The 21,322-nt window shown below is 45.8% G+C and overlaps 1 protein-coding gene across 1 annotated transcript in view; it reads left to right on the top strand.

The window, feature by feature from the left end:
* Positions 1-17,836, top strand: part of brf1b (BRF1 RNA polymerase III transcription initiation factor subunit b) — a 454,941-nt gene extending 437,105 nt beyond the window's left edge. The window contains exons 16-18 of the mRNA XM_059960793.1: positions 5,921-5,972; positions 10,931-11,099; positions 12,592-17,836. Coding sequence (XP_059816776.1) covers positions 5,921-5,972; positions 10,931-11,099; positions 12,592-12,629 — 259 coding nt within the window. The 3' untranslated portion in view covers positions 12,630-17,836. The remainder of the gene's footprint in view (positions 1-5,920; positions 5,973-10,930; positions 11,100-12,591) is intronic.
* Positions 17,837-21,322: the final 3,486 nt, after the last annotated feature.

Genomic DNA, 21,322 nt, shown 5'->3' on the forward strand with positions numbered 1-21,322 from the left:
GCTCCCTCATGAACAAATTTCCTCTAGGTATATCTATTGAGTGCATTGTCCCAGTTTTTAGATGGAGTGCTGAATTTTGATGGTGTCTTTGAACTGGCAGTAAAGGATCTGTTTGAGTTGATGTGAGTAAGCCACCTGGATGGCATGACTGATCCATCAGAGCTGGTCTTGCTTTACCTTTACTCTAGTTCTTCGCCACTCACACCCTCCCTACTATTGAGCACAGCAACAAGGACCGCTGCTACAAGAGAGCGGTATCTATCATCCAGGCCATGCTGTCTTCTTGTTGCTGCAATGAGAAAGGGGTGCGGGAGCATTACATCCCACACCACCAGGTTCAGAAGCAGTTATTACACTGCAGCTAGTACTTTTTTTCCAGGACGGAAATAGCTAATCCATGAGGGAATAATTTTAAGGTGATTGGATGAACGTATAGGGGAATTGCCAGAGGTAGATTCTTTACACAAAGGGCAATGGGTGCAAGGAACGCACTGCAAGGGGTGGTGGTGGAGGCAGATACATTAGGGAGATTTAAGAGACTTTTGGATAGGCACATGGATGAAAAATGAAGCTGGAGGGCTATGTGGGGGGGAAGAGTTAATTTGATGTTGGAGTAGGTTAAAGATTTGGGACAACATTATGGACCGAAGGGTCTGTACTGTACTGTAAGGTTCAATGTTTACCAGGTTTGAGAACAATTATTTCTCTACAATCATTGGGCTCCTCAACTGGCATGGATAACTTCAGTTACCTCAACTCTGAACTGATTGTAGAAGCTACAGACTCACTTTCAACGACTCTTTACAACTTACGTTCTTGGTATTTTTTTATTAACAGTGTGTATTTTGCATTTCTGTTATTTGTCAGTCTTTGTTTATGTACGATTTTTCATAAATTCTATTGTATTTCTTTATTACCCTGTAAATGCCTGCAAGAAAATGAATCTCTAGGCAGTATATGGTAACATACACAGTGCGTACTTTGATAGCGTTAGCGTAGCGGTTAGTGCAAAGGTTTACAGCACCAGCTATCAGAAGATTGGGTTCAATTCCCACTAAAGAGTTTGTATGTTCTCCCTGTGACCTTATAGGCTTTCTCTGGGTGCTCTGGTCCCCCCCACCCCCTCATAAGTGGTAGGGTAAGTAAGTTGTGGGAGTGTTGTATTTTCTAGGGTGCCACGGTAACATAGTGGTTAGCTCGAGTGTTGGCTTCAGAGTTCAGTTTCAGTATCCTCCGTAAGAAGCTTGTACATTCTTCCTCTGAATGTGGGAGTTTCCTCCGGGTGCTTCTTTCCTCCCGTAGTCCAGAGAAGTTCCAGTTAGGTTAATTGATTATTGTTAATTGTCCTGTGATTAGGCTGGGGTTAAATAGGTGGGTTGCTGGGCAGCACAGCTCATTGAGACGAAAGGGACTGTCTGCATTGTCTCTCTAAGTAAATAAAATGCGTTTACTTTGAACCTTGAGGTCAAAATGTCTCCATTTTGGTCTCTCCTGTGAGGTCCAAGTTTGGTGAGTCCATGGCCAGGGTATGGAGGTCGGAGGCCTGAAGACAGCTTATCCTGGAGTTGGGCCTGAGATCAATAGTGTGTCCTGACCTGGTGGGACGGGGTGTAGGAAAGGGTTTGTTTTGCTATTGTTTCGGTTTTTTTGCGTGTTCGCTGAACGTTGTGAGTATGTTATATTGACAGTGGAATGTATGGCAACACTTGCGGGCTGCCCCCAGCACATCCTCAGAGTGTGTTGGTCATTGACGCATTTCACTGTATGTTTTGATTAACCATAGAACGCTACAGCACAGTACAGGCCCTTCAGCCCTCCGTGTTGTGCCGACCCATATAATCCTTAAAAAGTACGAAACTCACACTACCCCATTACCCTCCATTTTTCTTTCATCCATGTGCCTGTCCAAGAGCCTCTTAAATACCCCTAATGTTTTAGCCTCCACCACCATCCCTGGCAAGTCATTCCAGGCACTCAGAACCCTTTGTGTAAAAAACTTACCCCTGATGTCTCCCCTAAACTTGCCTCCTTTAATTTTGTACATATTAGATTAAGAAATCTAATCTTTGAATCTTGAGACAACAGGATGACCTATTGAGACCATTCAAGCGCTCTGTTTTATCTGTGTAGTGACTGATGTTGAGATTTCCTGACTTTGGTTAGAGACAAGGTCAAAGTCAAGTTATTTCTTCTGCTCGAGTACATGTTTGCAAAGAAAAACTTAACTTGCAGCAGTATCACAGGTACATAGCATCAGATAAGCAACGTTCACAAGGTAAACATAATTTATACACTATTTTTACAAGAAAGCATGATTAAAACAAAAATAAACAAAGCTCTTAAATGTACCTGCCTCTACCACCTACCACTACACTACACAAGGGCATTGCAGGTACCTACCACTCTATGTAAAAATACCTTTCTCTGATGTCTTCCCTCCAGTCACCTTAAAGTTCAAAGTAGATTTGTCAAACGTATGCACATACTGTATATGTCACCATAGTCAACCCTATGATTATTTTTCTTATGCTGGTTGATAGTCCTTGAGGCAGGTTACCACATTCTTCATGGGTACCAGTACGATTGAAGCCTGCCTGAAGCAGGCAGGAACGTCAAACTGCTAAAGCAAGAGGTTAAGGAGATCAGTGAACACTCCAGCCGGTTAACGAACTCAGGTTTTCAGTCATGCCCCATCATTTTTGCCATTTCCACTGGCTATGCTCCTCCTCATCTGATACGTCTCTGTCAAGTCACCTCTCATCCTACTTCACTCCAAAGAGAAAAGCCCTAGTTCGCTCAACCTCTCCTCATAAAACATGCCCTCTGATCCAGGCAGCATCCTGATAAACCTCCTCTGCACTCTCTCTAAAACTTCCATATCTTTCCTAGGTACAGGAGGTACCTCATAAAGTGGCTTTTGAGTGTATGTTCACGGTCTTCTGCTGCTGTAGCCCGTCCACTTCAGGGTTCAATGCGTTGTACATTCAGAAATGCTGTTGTAATATGTGGTTGTTTGTGTAACTGTCTCCTTGCTGTTAGCTTCTCCTCTAACCTCACTCATTAACAAGGTACATTTGCCTACTGAACTGCTACTCACTGGATGTTTTTTTTTGTTTTTCCACATCATTAACTGTAAGCCCTAGACACTGTTATGAGTGAAAATCTCAGGAGTGCAGCAGTTCCTGAGATTCTGAAACCACTCTGTGTGGCACCAACAATCACTCCACAGTCAGAGTCACTTCGACCACATTTCTTCCCCCATTCTGACGTTTGGTCTGAACAACAACTGAACCTTTTGACCATGTCTGCACGCTTTAATGCATTGAGTTGCTCCCACATGATTGGCTGTTTAGATATTTGCATGAGTGAGCAGGTGCACAGGTACACCTAACAGAGTGAGGGGCACAGACAAGGTGGACAGTCACAGTCTTTTACCATAGTGCAGAGTCTATAAGTAGAGGGCGCAGGTTTACAGGGAGGGGAAAATTTTTAAGGAGAAAGATTTCCACATAGAGAATGATGGGCATATGGAACAAGCTGCCAGAGGAAGTGGTAGTAGTATTGGGCAGGCACGTAGATAGGAAAGGTTTAGGAGGCTGTGGACCAAATGCAGGCAAAAAAGATGAGTTCAAGTAGGCAGCTTGGTTGGTGTGGATCAGCTAGGCTGAATAACTATGACTCTGCCTCACTGTTTATTTCTCTTGGTTCTGGAACGTATTCTCACTACAACAGGCTCACAATTCTTTATGCCATCAATTTACACCAAGGTGGTTTACAGTCACCCATGTTTTCTTGGGGGGTATGGACAGAAACTATAGTAGAAGCAAACATGGAGAGTTCCACAGAGGCAACACTTTGGATCGGGACTGAACCTGGGTGCTGTGGAGAGGCAGACCTACTGCCTACCCGTGCTTCAGTGCCACCTTGAAACCATTGCCTATTTAGAGGTCTGTCTGCATACTTGAAGTCGGTCCACGGTGCCTCTCTGTACTGCAGTGTTAGACCATTCACTGCATTGGATCTGGAGGTCAAAGGTCCAAAGGCAGCCTTTTCCTGGGGTTGCAGGTGTGTGCGTGTGCGTGCGTGTGTATGTGTGTGTGTTTGAGTGCGCGCGCGCAACTAAGGTGATGCTTCAGAGGCTCATCGGCAACATCACCGAGTCAATGCTGCCCGAATCGCAGTGTGGATTTAGGAAGAACAGGAGCACAATCGACATGATCTTCTCAGCCCGGCAGCTTCAGGAAAAGTGCCGGGAGCAACATCAGGACCTGTTTATAGCCTTTATCGACTTCTCCAAAACATTCGACACTGTGCAAAGAGAGCTCCTATGGGATGTCCTCCTCAGGTTGGGCTGTCCCAATAAATTTGTTAACATCCTCCGCCAGTTCCACGATGGGATGACTGCTTGGGTGACCATAGGAGGGAAAGAGTCCAAGCCCTTCCTTGTACACACAGGGGTGAGGCAGGGGTGTGTGCGAGCACCAATGCTGTTCAACATCTTCCTCTTGTGTGTTACTAAGCTTCTCCACATTGAGATTGAAGACAGCAGCAGTGTGGCAACGGACATCAGATTAGATGGCAACCTCTTCGACATCAGGAGGCTCCACACAACCACTAAACTCCATAGAGAACGGGTCCTGGAGCTGCAGTATGCAAACGACTGTGCTCTTGTGACCCATACTCCAGAGGATCTTCAGACTGGCCTTGTTGTGGTGGTGAGAGCGTACAGCAGGATGGGGCTGATTGTCAATACCACCAAGACAGAAGTGGTTTGCCAGTGGAGTACCAATGTCCCACCCACCCTACCTGCCTTCACTTGGTGATGAAAAGCTGTCAGTAGTGCCATCTTTCAAATATTTGGGGAGCATGCTCTCTGAGGAGAGCAGCATTGACAACGACATCCAGAGCTGCATTAAACAGGCACCAGCTGCCTTTGGGAGACTTCGGCATAGAGTCTTTCACAACAGGAGCCTTTGTCCCTCCACAAAGGTTGCCATATACCAAGTGGTCTGTGTCACCGCCCTCCTTTATAGCTGTGAAGCTTGGGTAACCTACAGCCGTCACATCAAGTCTTTGGAGCGCTTCCACATAAGCTGCCTCCAGCACATCCTGGGAATTGCTTGGTGGGAGCGGGTGCCTCACACTGAAACACTTGTAAAGACCAACTGCAGAAGTATTGAGGCCGTGATCACCCAGCGTCAGCTGCAGTGGCTGGGGCATGTGATAAGGATGTCGGCTACCCCGCAGAGTGTTATACGGCCAGCTACATCATGGTCGACACTCAGCTGGAGGGCTGAAGAAGCGCTATAAGGATCAGATGAAGAATGCTTTAAGGAAGTGCAAGATCAGACCCGAGGACCTGGAGGATGTTGCTGCTGACTGTAATATCTGGTTTACATTCTGGAGATGGAAAGAACAACCAGAAGACAGCAGAAGAGAGCCAGGAGAAATGCAGCCATGGTTGCCATCTCTACCACCACTACTATCACATATACATGTCCCATCTGCAATAGAACTTGTAGATAGGATAAGACTGTATCCTATCAGATCTCAGCGTTAAAGGAGTGGATGTCATCATCAGATTCCAATGGACAGCCGAAGAAGAAGAGAGAGAGAGAGAGAGAGAGAGAGAGAGAGAGAGTGTGTGTGTGTGTGTGTACTCGTGCATGCACACGTGCAGTTTGGGGGTAGAGGATGGCATTTATTTTGCTGTTGTTGCTTGTTGTATGTTGGCTACTTGTATTGTTCCGCCCTAGTGGGCGTGCAGTGATAACGCCAGTATGCGTGATGTCAATTGCAGGCTGCCCCCAGCATATCCTTACGTGTGTTGATTGTTAATATGAATGACAGCTTTCACTGTATGTTTAATCTGTGTAGATAACCAAACACCCCCAATTTATGGCCATCCTTTCTGTTCCAGGCTTCGACCACTGGTTTCTTCTGTTCCTCTGAAAAAGCTGGCGACCAGAGAGGTAACATGGTTTTCTTCATCTTGCTTTTCAATTCTGAGAGCATTAGCTCATGATATTCAGTGTTGAGTGACTGTCTGCACCGGGTCAGTGATGTGGGTCTGCACTGTGTTCGTGATGTGGGTCCGCACTGGGTCAGTGGTGTGGGTCTGCACTGGGTCAGTGATGTGGGTCCGCACTGGGTTAGTGGTGTGGGTCTGCACTGGATCAGCGATGCAGCAGTCTGCACTGGGTCAGTGATGTGGGTCCACACTGGGTCAGTGATGTGGGTCTGCACTGGATCAGCGATGCAGCAGTCTGCACTGGGTCAGTGATGTGGGTCTGCACTGGGTCAGTGATGTGGGTCCGCACTGTGTTAGTGATGTGGGTCCGCACTGTGTTAGTGATGTGGGTCCACACTGGGTCAGTGATGTGGGTCTGCACTGAGTCAGTGATGTAGGTCTGCACTGGGTCAGCGATGCAGCAGTCCACACTGGGTCAGTGATGTGGGTCTGCACTGAGTCAGTGATGTGGGTCAGCGATGCAGCGGTGTGCACTGTGTTAGTGATGTGGGTCTGCACTGGGTCAGCGATGCGGGTCTGCACTGGGTCAGCGATGTGGGTCTGCACTGGGTCAGCGATGTGGGTCTGCACTGGGTCAGCGATGCGGGTCTGCACTGGGTCAGCGATGCGGCTCTGCACTGGGTCAGTGCTGTGGGTCTGCACTGGGTCAGTGATGCGGGTCTGCACTGGGTCAGTGATGTGGGTCTGCACTGAGTCAGTGATGTGGGTCTGCACTGGGTCAGTGATGCAGCAGTCTGCACTGGGTCAGTGATGTGTGTCTGCACTGGGTCAGTGATGCGTGTCTGCACTGGGTCAGCAATGCAGCAGTCTGCACTGGGTCAGTGATGTGGGTCTGCACTGGGTCAGCGATGCAGCAGTATGCACTGGGTCAATGATGTGGATTTGCAGTCGGTCAGTGATGTGGGCCTGCACTGGGTCAACGATGCAGCAGTGTGCACTGGGCCAGCAATTTGCGTCTGTACTGGGTTCGTGGTGTGAGTCTGCAGCTCTCCCCATTGTGAGGTGCATTGACGTGTGGAGTATCTGACTGGGAAGGAATTGGGATCCTTCTCCGTTTGTCTCTCACTCTCTTTCCACAATGTTTCTCAGCTCAGAAAGTCAGTAAGGTATAAATGTTTGTCTGTTTCGTGTTTGTCTGTCTAAAGACCCTAATAATTTCAACTGCATTGCTTCATTTTAATTATAACTCAAATACGTTTTAATTTCCATGCAGCCTGGGTAGTGTCCTGGGGATTGCGCCTGACGCACTGACTGTTGCTCATTACTGCTGATGAGCACACATTTCTCTTGCTGTGACAGATTCACAGAGCCAATATTAATCAGGAAAAGTTAAAGGGAAATTCTACCATGCGATAATTGCACCACATTCTGAATATTGCAGAGAAATGCCTGTCAGTTCCTGCTGCTCGTGCCTTCAGCAGTAACCACCCCACCTGATGTAGCCCTCACTCAGGATGCGACAGTGAGCTCAGACATACCCACAGCGATTGATCTGATCAGGGATGAGTTACATGTGCTAGCTAGGAGACAGACACAGAGTCTGTAGAACTGAGGCAAAACAGCAGTGAGGTCATGGACCATATCCAGATTACAGAGGGGGTATTTGGTGCCTTGAGGTAAACTGGGGTGGATAAATCCCAGGGCCTGTCAAGTTGTTTCCTAGGGCCTTGTAGGAGACTAGTACAGAAATTGCATGGTCTCTGGCAGGGGGATTTAAAACATTGTTAGCCACAGGTGAGGTGCCGGAGGACTGGAGAATATGATCCACTCTTCAAGAAAAACTGTAAGAATAAACTGGGAAACTATAGGCCAGTAAGCCTGGTATCAGTAGAATGAAAATTACTGGAAAGTGTTCTAAGGGACTATATACATCCAATAGCCACTTTATTGGATGCCGCTTGTACCAAATTAAGTGGCCACTACATGTATGTCCGTGGTCTTCTGCTGCTGTAGCCCATCCACTTCAAGGTTTGACATGTCTGTTCAAAGACGCTCTTCTACATAGCACTGTTATAACAGTGGTTATTTGAGTTACTGTCTCCTTCCTGTCAGCTTGAACCAGTCTAACCATTCTCCTCTGACCTCTCATTAACAAGACATTTTCGCCCACAGAACTGCTGCTCACTGGATGTTTTTTTTATTTAAACTGTAAACTGTTACACATGAAAACCCAGGAGGTAAGCAGTTTCTGAGATACTCAAGCCACCCTGCCTGGCACCAAAAATAATTCCACGGTCAAAGTCACATTTCTTCCTCATTCTGATGTTTGATCAGACCAATTGACCATGTCTGCTTACTTCTATTGAGTTGCTCAAAATCAAATGACATTTATTATCAAACTATGTATGCTCTCTGCAAACTTGAGATTTGTCTCCTTCCAGGCAGTCACAAACAAAGAAACCCAAAATAACTGATAAAAGAACAGTCAAACACCCAGTGTGCAAGGAAAAAACAAAATCATTCAAACAATAAAAGTAAGCAAATAATATTCAGGACTGAAGTTCACCAAAGTGAGTCCACAGCCAGAAAGCCAGTCACACACAATCACATTTAGATGGAGTCATAACATAACTCCTCATATATGCGCAGGATGTAAGAAATAAAGTCAATTCAATTCAATCTAGGAGCCCATTAGTTGCAGGCCACGGCCTCAGTTCAGCGCAAACATAAGCAATGAGCTGAACACCGATCCATTTCCTGTCTCTGGCCTCAACACCCTGACCTTTTAAATCTGGCCTGGCACTTAAATTGTCAAAACCTCGGGTCATTCCTTGCTCTCAGACCTGGGCCCTGCTGCTTCAATACATTCTCACCACCCACCACCTCTTTGTAGCTGTCCTTCCCAGACTGGCTAGTGCTTAAGTGAGTCAGACCTCGGATTGTTCCTTGTTCTCGGGCCCAGATCCCTCCACCTCAATTCAGCCATACCTGGCCTTTCCAATTGGCACAGCACTTAAATCAGCCAATTAGCGGGTTGTTCCTTAATGTCAGGCCTAGGTCTTGCTGCCTCGACACTGCTTTGCCTTGCTCTAACACTTCAAATCACCTCCAAGTCCAATCCAGCAGTGCTCACTCTTCACTCTCAGGTCCAGACCCAGCCTTGCCACCTCAATTTGGCCCATACACGCCACACCACAAACGTCCTGCACCTTTGAAATTTCAGTTCACACTGCAAAAATGCTAGGTCATACAAGTGGTTCGAAAGCTCCACTCCGAAAGGGAAGTTACTGACTACTGATTGCAGTGATAATTTTGAAGTAAAAGTGTGAGTAATGAAATAGTTAATAGTTGTGTTTGTTGCCAGAAAGGTGTTGCTGTGATTCACCAGCGCCATCTTAAACCATCAGCTCCCAGATATGTTTAGATATTTGCATTAACAAACAGGTGTACGTGTTACTAATAAAGAGGCCACTGATGAAGTATTTGGATAAACTGGGCCTGCTTATTGCATATTGAACATGGTTTGTTCATGGTAGGACATCTCTAACCACTCTTACAGATGTTTTCGAGGGGTTATCAGGAAATTTGATGAATTCAAGGCAGTGGACTTTAGCAAGGCCTTTGACTAAGTCCTGCAAGGGAAGCTGGTCCAGAAGTTGTTGTCACTTGGTATTCAGGATGAAGTGGTAACATTGGCTTAGTGAGAGAAGCTAGAGAGTGGGAGTAGATGGTTGTCTCTCTGACTGGAGCCCTGTGACTGTTTATGCACCCCAGGGATCGGAGCTGGATCCATTGTTGTTTGTCATCTGTATCAACGATCTGGATGATAATGTGGTAAAATGTATCGGCAAATTTGCAGATAACACCAAGATTGGGAGGCTGTACAGTGCCCATAAAAAGTATTCACTCACCCCCCCCCCCCCCCCTTGGAAGTGTTCACCTTTTACTGTTTTACAACATTGAATTACAGTGTATTTAATTTTGCTTTATTGACACTGAACAACAGAAAGGACTCTTGCTCATCAACGGGAAAGAAAACAAATTTCTACAAATTGGTCTAAATTTATTACAATTATTAAACACAAAAATTAAACACAATTGCATAATTACTCATTCCCTTCAAGTCAGTATTTAGTGGCTGCACCTTAATCAGCAGTTACAGACTTGAGTCTGTGTGGATAGGTCTCTATCAGTTCTGCACATCTGGACACTGCAAGTTTTTTAGACAGGGAGTGGTGAGTGCGTGGAATGGGATGCCGGTGATGGTGGTGGAGACAGCTAGATCGGATCTTTTACGAGACTCCTGGATAGGTACATGGAGCTTAGAAAAATAGAAGGCTAGGTAATTTTTAAGGTAAGGACATGTTTGGCAAAGCTTTGTAGGCCAAAGGGCCTGTATTGTGCTGTAGGTTTTCTATTTTCTATTTCTATCTATTTTTAACAAGGACCTGAGTTGTAGTGATAGATTGAATAGGTTAGGGCTTTATTCTCTGGAGTGTAGGAGAATGAAGGGAGATTTGATAGAGGTATACTAAATGATGAGTGGTATAGACAGGATAAATGCAAGCAGTTTTTCCCCCACTGAGGGTGGGTGAGACTAGAACTAGAGGCCATAGGTTAAGAGTGAAAGTTGATTTAGGGGAACCTGAGAGGGAACTCCTTCACTCAGAGGATGGAACGAGCTGCGAGTGTAAGTGGTAGATGCGGATTTGATTGCAATATTTAAGAGAAGTTCGGATAGGTACTTGACTGGGAGGGGTATGGAGGGCTTTGGTCCACGTGCAAGTCTATGCAACTAAGCAGAATAACAGTTCAGCATGGACTAGAGGGGCCAAAGGGCCTGTTTCTGTGCTGTAGTGCTGCATGACTCTGTGACTCTAATTGATTCACACACTATATGATCTGATCAGTTGGGATGTAGAAATGGAGATTCATCACTGATGTTTGTGTCTCCCACAGGCTCCGCCGTCTGATTCAATACCTGCTGATGCTCAAGCCGCCCCATCAGTGGCTGTGCTGGTGGAGAGTGGACCCGTGGTGTACAATGAGGAAGAGGTCGAGGAGGAGGAGGATCTGGAGGAGGAAGAGGAAAACTGCCTCAGTGCCCTCCAGCTGATTGGTGGCAATGGTGGGTGCTCAACATACTAACCCACCCTTGGAATGATAAGGGCAATGGATGGGGCTTGTTTAACAACAAGCAAATAAGGATTATGTTCTTGGTGAGGAATGTGGGGGCTGGAGGTGGTTGTGGAGATAGGGAGAGATGGGGTGTGAGGTATGTGGGTACTGGGAGATTCTACAGTCTAAGGATGTCACAGGAAGGATGGGACACAAGGGCTGGAAGTGGCTGTGGAGATGATGAGTGACACCACAATGGATAGATCCACTGTGTCATGGCACCAGAGACCCAGTTCAATCCCAACCTCATGCACTGTCTGTGTGGAGTTTGCACATTCGCCCGGTGACAGCATTTCTGTCCCCCCAAGTGCTCTGGTTCTCTCCTACACCCGGAAGATATCTTGGTTAGTGTGCACTGTAATTTGTTGTTTCTAATGAGTGGGTCGGTGGGAGCATCTGGGGATAATTGATGGGAATGTAGGGAGAACTGGAAAATGGGATTAATGTGGGATTTACGTAAAGGAGAAGTTGATGGTCAGCACAGACTAATTGGGCCAAATGGCCTTCTTTTATGCTCTATCTATGACTAGTGCCTGGAGGAGGCAGAGGGAGATGAAGGAGCTGGGAGAGGGTATAGAGGGGTCTCTTCGAAGCAAAGGAGGTTGAAAGTTGATGTGATAGAGATGTACACAATAATAAGAGGCATTGATGGTGGATAGCTGGTGACTTTTTCCCAGGATGGAAATTACTAATATGAGGATCATACGTTTAAGGTGTTTGGAGGAAAGTATAGAGGGGATGTCAGAGGTAGGTTGTTTACATCGAGAGTAGTGGGTGCATGGAACGTGCTGCCAGGCCTGTTGTAGAGGCAGATATAGCAGGGATGTTTAAGAGACTCTTAGTAAGGCGCAAGGCTGAAAGAAGATTGGAGGTCTATGTGGGAGAGAAGGGTTAGATTAATCTTAGAGTAGGTTAAAAGGTTGGCACAATATTGTGGGCTAAAGCGTCTCCACTGTACATAGTTCTAAAGGATGGGGCTAGAGAGGGGTATAGGATGTAGAGCAGGTTACAGCATTCCGGGGATTTGTAAGGGCCTGAAAGTGTCCTGGGGAGTGTTGGTGGCTGAGGAATACTATAAAGATCACCTTCACTTTTGAGTGCTGAAACACTCCTGGTTTGAGTAGTGCAGTATTTTACAGCACGAGCTGTAAGATCAGGGTTCCGATCCTGCCGCTGTCTGTAAGGAGTTTGTATGTTCTCCCCGGCGAGGGTTTCCTCCAGGTGCCCTAGTTTCCTCCTGCATTCCAAGGACATACAAGTTTGGGTTAGCATGTTGAGGGCATGCAATTTGGCGCCGTAAGCATGGCGACACTAGCAGGCTGTCCCAGCAATTCTTTGCTGATTTGATGCGATGTAAATGATGCCTTTCACTGAATGTTTCAATGTACATTTGACAAATAGAGCTAATATTTTAATCTCTTTTTCTATCTCTTTCATTCAAGATTATGGTTTTGAAGTGGAGGACGAAGAGGGATTCTAAAGCTAATCGGCACCTTCCCCATGCAAGTCTCAGGATCTGCGGGGAAAGTGGAAAGATCCCCCCAAGCGTTGGGTGGAGAGGGTCTGTTGGTGGTATTCCCTCCCTCCGGTGACAAGGAAGTGTTGTCACTGGCTGGTCCGGAACATTGGCACCTCACCTGCACTCACCACTGAAGGACTGACTACCTGTTCGGAAAGTGAAGTGACCACCTGAGGCTTTTTGATTTTCTTTTAGTTTATTTTTGTACAGAAGCTCCTATTTATTACCGTTAATTTGAATAATTTCGTTTTCTATTCCTGTACGATTAACATTCTGTGGAGCAGAGGTGCGAGAGTGGGAGCGGCGAGAGTAGACAGGTTGGCCTATTGAAAACCCAGGGAATACCTCAAGAGCCAATGCAAGGGACAGAGCTGTCCGCACCCCACTGTGCCTGATGCTGCAGAGTGCCTCTCTGTGGAGGTGAGCCGGTGGCCTTCAGGAAGAGCAGGCTGAAGAGAGGTCAAAACTGTGAAGTACTTGGTTGCCAAGGGTCCAAACCCCAGTCCTGAAGTACATGCTAAAGGAGGGAAATGTTGAATTATTGTGCTGAAATTGTACTGTATCAGGGGCTCCGCCTCTCAAATTCATCAGGAGGAGGAAACCTTTGGGCTCTGTATAAATTGCTACCTATTTATGGACTCACCAGGCTGAGTTACTTGGAATGTGTTCTGTTTATTTACAGGGATGTAATTACTGACTTTTTTTTAACTTAAGACCATAAGACGTAGGAACAGAATTCGGCAATTCGGACAATTGATTCTGCTCTGCCGTTTGATCATCTCCAGTGCAGTGCATTTATCCCTCAGTGTGTTTGTCCCCAGTGTATTTACCCCCAGCGAGTTTGTCCCCAACGTATTTACCCCCAGTGTTTGTCCACAGTGTATTTGTCCCAGGTCTGTGTATTTCCATCAGTGTAGTTTCTGAAGTGTGGTGCAGTCACCACCAGTGGAAAACCATCCTCACCAGTGCATACATCGCTGCTGCAGCTCTCTGACCCTCAGTGCCAAGCATTTATTTCAGGGGCTGTGTACCTCCCACAGTCTACTTATCCCCATTCTGATTATCCCTGATGCCATGCAATTTCTCAGTGTGTATCTGTCCTCTGTGTGTTTGTCATCAGTGTAATACTTTTATTTGCACTACAATATGTTACCATCACCAGTGCAACACACCCATGCATTTATGGGTAATGCAATTTAATATCAGAGATATGACCGAACTGCACCTGCAGCCAATCCCAGTCCTCTGGGCATTTGTCATTCGTCATTGTATCCCTTTTCTCCCCCACAATACAGACGTCCATATCCACCATCTTTCATGTCCTTGGGAAATTCCAGAGGTGTACCGAATTAAAGAGAGATAAAGATAAAAATTAGCATAATTTGTCACGTGTACATTGAAACATACGATGAAGTGTCTCATTTGCATCAACAACCAACACAGTCTGAAAATTGTGCAGGGCAGCCCACGACTGTTGCTATGATTCCAGTGCCAAAGTAGCACTCCCACAGCTCACTAACCCTACCTGTACAACTGTGGAGTGTGGGAGGGAAACCAGAGTATCCGGAGGAAACATGGGGAGAACGCACAGAGTCTTTGCAGACAGTGGCATGAATTGAACCCCAATCGCTGGCACTGTAAAGCCTTGCATGAACTTGATACTTTACCACGGTGCCCACATTTTTTTTCTGCAGTAAGGCAGAACGTGCAGCACCCACCGGGTCCTCTGGGGACCCACAAACAGCAACGAAATTACAACCTGACTGAGTCAGGTCAAGTTTATTGTCATGTGCACAAGTACAAGGAGGTTCATATGGCAGGACTTTCATATGAAGAAAGACTGGATCGACTAGGCTTATACTCACTGGAATTTAGAAGATTGAGGGGGGATCTTATTGAAACGTATAAAATTCTAAAGGGATTGAACAGGCTAGATGCAAGAAGATTGTTTCCAATGTTGGGGAAGTCCAGAACGAGGGGTCACAGTTTAAGGATAAAGGGGAAGCCTTTTAGGACCAAGATGAGGAAAAACTTCTTCACACAGAGAGTGGTGAATCTGTGGGATTCTCTGCCACAGGAAACAGTTGAGGCCGGTTCATTGGCTATATTTAAGAGGAAGTTAGATATGGCCCTTGTGGCTAAAGGGATCGGGGTATGGAGAGAAAGCAGGTACAGGGTTCTGAGTTGGATGATCAGCCATGATCATACTGAATGGTGGTGCAGGCTCAAAGGCTGAATGGCCTACTCTTGCATCTATTTTCTATGTTTCTAGGTTGAGGTTTCATTGATAAACTTGCTTGCAGCAGCATCACAAGCACACGGGTACAGACAATATACAGAATGTAAATAATACATGAATTGTACATAAAATTATAGTAAAAATTATGTAATTCTGTGAAAAAAAGGTACGGGGACAAGGTTAAAGATGTCCCGGGCAGTCAGTTCAACAAAAACTACAGCAAAGATGATAAGAGGCATAGATAGAGTGAATGGACGGCACCTTTATTCAGGGTGGCATGCTAGCAGAGTGGTTAGCACAACGCTTTACTGTACTAATTCCCGCTGCTGCTTGTGAAGAGTTTGTATGTCCTCCCCATGACTGTGCGTTTCCTCTTGGTGCTCTGGTTTCCAAGGACATACTGGTTGGTAGGTTAATTGAACTTTGTAAATTGTCTTGTGATTAGGCTAGGGTTAACGCGAGGGATTGCTGGGCGGTGGGGGTCGAAGAGGCTGAAGGGCTGTATCTCAATATATAAACTGTATATCAGAGGGCACCCATTTCAGATGTTTGGAGGAAAGTATAGGGGGTGTTTTTACACAAAGAGTAGTGGGTGTATGGAATGCACCAGGCATGGTAATAGAGACAGATACATTTGGGACATTTAAGAGACTCTTAGGCACATGGATGAAAGAGAAATGGAAGGTTATATGCAGTGTAGAAGTGGTTAGATTGTGAATTTAATTTATATAGGTTGGCACAACATGGGCCTGTACCGTGCTGTTCTAAGTTCTAAAAAAAAAACAAAGACACAATCAAAGACAAGTCCATTGCAGAGTATAGTTCTTGAGGTGATATTGGTGTCAAAGTTTATAAACATCAGGCCCTTCAGCCCAACTGGTCCATGATGACCAAGGTTCCTATCTACACTCATCCTCTAAACTTTTCCTGTCCATGTATTGTCCAAGTGACCCTCAAACAGCTCATTGCACACTGGGTATAGAATTTGCCCCTCAGGTCCCTTTTTAATCTTACTCTCTCAACTTAAACCTCTGCCCTCTAGTTTCAGACTCCCCAAGCCCCGGGAAAAGACTGTGACTATCCACCTTGCCGGTGCCCCTCATTATTTTATATATCTCTGTAAGATCACCTCTTAGCCTCCAGGGAAAGCAGTCCCCATATATATAGTCTCACCTTACAACTCAAGCCCTCCAGCCCAGGGAACATTCCTGTGAATATTTTTGACATCTTCTCTAGCTTAAGACCATAAAACCATAATCCTATCCTTCCTACTAAAACAACCCATGGTACTCCCAGGTTCAGCCTTGCCAACTTTTGTTGAGGGGATAGATATTGTCCGGGTCACTGCAGATAACGCTCTCAATCTTCTATAGCAGTGGCCTGTCCTAAGGGAGAGTGGTGTGGCATCTGATGGACTTGGTGGGTGGAACGTTGGTCTCAGGTTGGCTTGGAAGATGGTGCATAGCCAAGGGTTGTTGGTGTGTGGGCATGGATACAGAGGGTTAGGTGAATGACATAGGCTGGGGCTTGGCCACAGGAATGGCACTCTGCTACCATAGAGTTAGGCACAGTGTGTGGAGCACAAACATGTGATTGAAACCATAGACATAGAAGACTTGGGCCACTGTTCATGCACCACCATTTGCTCATGTCTGATTGTTTTTACCTCTCAAGCCTGTTTTCCTGCCTTCTCCCCATAACTTCTGACACCCTTACTTATCAAGTACATTTCAACATCTGCTTTAAATGACTTGGCCTCCTCAGCTCTCTGTGGCAATGAATTCCATAGATTCACCATCTTCTGGCTAAAGAAATTGTTCTTTATCTCTTTTCTAAAGGGAGGCCCTTCTATTCTGAGGTTGTGCCCTCCGGTCCTAGACTATTCCACTATTCTCTCCACATGGAGAGGTGTGGATAAAACCCATCCACATAGAAGCTGTAACTAGGAAATATAGGAAACCAGGAGAGGGGGAGTCCAGGCAATTCTCAGTCTCCCGAGATTTATACTTCACACAAAGATATCAATAAATGATTAACTACAGTTTCAATTGTTATAGTCACCTATTTAAAATCTTGAATATATACAAAATAGTGTATATTGGTAGCACTAGCTGAACTGCTTTAAATATTCAATACTGGTATCTGTTCCAAAAGCCTCTGGGTATAAACTCCAGACACTCAAAAATACCCTTTTGTTACGGGGTGAAGGATGGTTCCATGAATATACAACTAGCCAGGAGATTAAATGAAAAGACATGTCCTGGACTGTGCCTTATGTGGCCGGAATACATCTTTCTCAATGTGCTAATAGCCAGAAGATTGATCCGTTGTCTTCCCCCATGTAGTTTTTATGCTGGTTCCTGGAAGATGGCAGCACACTTTGTTGCATTGGCCTGTCTAGGTCCAACAAATGGTGCAGATACATGTCTGAAATGCTTCTCTTGTGATCAAAAGACCCTGATGGACATTGGTAATACAAACTACTGCAATTCCAGTTCATTGGCAAGACCTACAGTGGGGGAGCTACATGCCTCGGGTTGTTATACAGACCAGGCCCTCATGCCATGGTGTTGCCTGTTACAGACACTCAGGAGGAGCAGTGTGGGAGAGGAGAGGCACGGCAGGCATGCTGAAATCCGTGCTGGGTGGAGGGGTGGTCCTGCGGCCTGCTCTCCAGCTCCAGATGAGGAACTGCTGTGTGTTTGTTCATGCAAAAACATGGCTCTCAGGACAACATCCCATTTACCATCAACTTTCAGTCCATGCCTCTCAGGGATGTGCTAATATTATTTTTGTGACTGGATGTGCTACCATAACTGTATGTGCAGTGTGTGTCAGAATGTACTGTTTTTCACCTTGGCCATGGAGATACACTGATTCATTTAGCTGTATACATGTGTATGGTTGACAATTAAACTTGAATAAGAAGACAAAACCAGACTATCCCACACACGATGATTGCTTTCACTAGACACAAAGTATCACAGCTCCTTCAGCACATGACATTTGAACCCACTCCAAGATCAGTAACCTTCCCTCCCACAATAGCCCTCCATTTTCTATCCATTACCTATCTAAAAGTTTCATAAATGCCCCTGATGTATCTGCCTCTACCACCACTCCTGGTAGCATGTTCCACATATCCATGGCTATCTGTGTTTAAAAAATCCCTACTTCTGATATCCTCCCTATATGTTCCTCTATTGCCTTAAAAAATATGCCTTCTCATATTAGCCATTTCCACCCTGGGAAACAAGTCTCTGGCTGTCCCTCGATCTGTTCCTCTTATCATCTTGTTTCATTTGAAAGTTAAAGTATGTACAGGTTTTATTTTATTTCCTGAAGACCATCTCCCAATTTAGTTAATCCACAAGTATGCTGACCATAATTTCATAACCTCAGAATAATCGCTAACGTGGGTACAGAGGGTTAGGTGATGGGGCTTGACCTCAGGAAGGGCTCACTGCCTCCATGGAGGTAGGGACAGTGTGTAAAGCACAATCACCATATTGATAAAATTAGATTAGCCTTATTTGTCATATGTACATCGAAACGTACGTACAGAGAATTGTATTGTTTATGTCAACAACCAACACGGTCTGAGAATGAATGTGCTGGGGGCAGCCCGCAAGTGTCGCCACACATCCAACGCCAGCTTACTAACCCTAACCGTACGTCTTAGGAATGTGAGAGGAAACCCACGCAGTCACGGGGAGAACATACAAACTCCTTGCAGACACCAGTGGGAATTGAACCCGTTGTAAAGTGATTGCGCAGATGGTTACATTACTGTCGCTGCCTTGGATTGGGACAGGGAGGTGTTGTAGAACTGTACTTGGGTCAGAGCCCAAATGAAAAAGCTGCTTGTCCAAGAGGTGAGAGCGTGAAAATAACACACGACACTTTCAGAATTGAGTCTTCATTAAAAGACACTGAGCAGCAAAAGAGAGTTTGGTTACAGTATTAATCTATATAATACATTCAGGGTGAAATATGAAACCTTGCACCCAGCTGTAAAGTCAGCACTTGAAATAATGTTAAGTCCGCATGAATTGGAAATATTATGTTTGATCTGGTCAGCCGTAGAAGCATGAAGGTTGTAGAGGTCAAACCTCTCCAGTATGCCAAATTTCCAGAGCGCCCCTAAGAATGAATCCAGGCAAAAAAGACTGCAGAAGAGACAAGAGCCTCTTTTATCAGATTCCACCATCTGCAGCCCTTCATTGCCTCCCAGCCTCCATCTCCCATTTTCCGCCACCTCGTCTGGACACCTTCCAGCCCCTTCGCCTATACTCACTCTCCCTCCTCCACCTGCGTGTCACTCCCTCTACACCTGCCCTACCTCACCTCTTTATATGGATTTCTCCCTTCTGTTTTTCAGACCTGGATCAAGGGTCTTGACCTGAAATGTCAACATTCCTACTGGCCTATAAAGAATGAATGCACAAAACGTGGAGCTCAATCATTCATCTCTAGTGCTGATGAGAAAACACACAGAGTGACAGGCCCCCTCAAGGTTATCAAACTACACGGAGTTATTCAGAACACAAGTAAGCTGCCCACCCCAGTCTCTTCATTATTATCAGAGCTGACTGCAACCCCACTATTAGAACATAGAACACTACAGCGCAAAACAGCCCCTTTGGCCCGTGACGTGCCAACCTTTTAACCTTCTCTTAAGATCAACCAAGCCCATCCCTCCTACATAGCCCTCCATTTTTGAACCATTCATGTGTTCTTAACTGTCTCTAATGTATCTACCTGTACCACCACCTCTGGAACTCAACAGGTCAGGCAGCACATTTATTCAACAGGTCAGGCAGCACCTGTCCATAGAACAGGTCCTGATGAAGGGTCTCAGCCTGAAATGTCAACTGTTAGTTTACCTCCCCAGATGAAGCCTGACCTGCTGTGTTCCTCCATCACTTCGTCTATGTTCTAGAACACTTGACATTGATTATGGCCAAGAACCGTGGCAGCTTAAGTTTCTGGATCTTCTATCATATCTTCTTACTCAACAACACCTTACATTTGTAAAGCATTTTTAACATGGTAACAACTGCTTGGATGAAAACAGATTAAATCATCCATCCAGTGAGTGAGTGGGCCAGTGAAGGAGTGGAGATTTGAGGCTTTGACTCGAGAGGCTGAGGACGAGCTTCACTCCAAGTGAGGTAAGGCTGGATAAGTTCCTTTCAAAGGAGAAAGTTTCAAAAGTTGAGGCAAGTATTGGGTAGGTCATGGCAGCTGAGATCGGCACCGTGGTTTGTTCATCCTGCAGCATGTGGGAAATCAGGGATACTTCCAGTGTCCCTGACAACTAAGTGTGCAGGAAGTGTGTCCAACTGCAGCTTCTGGCAGACCGCATTGAGCATCTGGAGCTGCAATTGGATTCATACTGGAGCATCCACGATGCTGAGAAAGTCATGAATAGCACGTTCAGTGAGTTGGCCACACCGCAGATAAAGGCTACACAGGCAGGTAGTGCAGGAGTCCCCTGAGGTCATCTGCCTCCTAAACAGATATACTGTTGGGGGAGATGTCTCATCAGGGGAAGGCAGCAGCAGCCGAGTTCATTGCACCATGGGTGGCTCTGCGGCACGGGAGGGAAGGAAAAGGAGTGGGAGAGCTATAGTGATAGGGGATTCGATTGTAAGGGGAATAGATAGGTGTTTCTGCAGCCGCAAACGAGACTCCAGGATGGTATGTTGCCTCCCTGGTGCAAGGGTCAAGGATGTCTCTGAGCAGCTGCAGGACATTCTGGAATGGGAGGGTGAACAGCCAGTGGTCGTGGTACACGTAGGTACCAACGATATAGGTAAAAGACGGGATGAGGCCCTACAAGGTGATTTAAGGGAGTTAGGAGATAAACTAAAAAGCAGGACCACAAAGGTAATAATCTCTGGATTACTACCAGTGCCACGTGCTAGTCAGAGTAGAAATAGAAATATTTCAGATGAATGCGTAGCTTGAAAAATGGTGCAAGGGGGAGGGATTCAAATTTCTGGGGCATTGGAACCAGTTCTAGGGAAGGTGGGACCGGTATAAACAGGATGGTCTGCACCCGGGCTGGACTGGAACCACTGTCCAAGGGGGAGCGTTTGCTACTGCTGTTCAGGAGGCTTTAAACTAATGTGGCAGGGGGGTGGGAACAAGTGCAGAGAGACAGAGGGGTGTAAAATGAGGGTAGAAGCAAAAAGTAGTAAGGTGAAAAGTAAAAGTGGCAGGCAGGCAAATCCAGGGCAAAAAGCAAAAAGAGCCACTTTTCAACATAATTGTATAAGAGTGTTGTAAAAACAATCCTGAAGGCTTTGTGTGTCAATGCAAGGAGCATTCGTAACAAGGTGGATGAATTGAATGTGCAGATAGTTATTAATGAATATGATATAGTTGGGATCACAGATACATGGCTCTA

Source organism: Hypanus sabinus, chromosome 2 (genome assembly GCF_030144855.1).
Source record: "Hypanus sabinus isolate sHypSab1 chromosome 2, sHypSab1.hap1, whole genome shotgun sequence".
Classification (NCBI taxonomy): domain Eukaryota; kingdom Metazoa; phylum Chordata; class Chondrichthyes; order Myliobatiformes; family Dasyatidae; genus Hypanus; species Hypanus sabinus.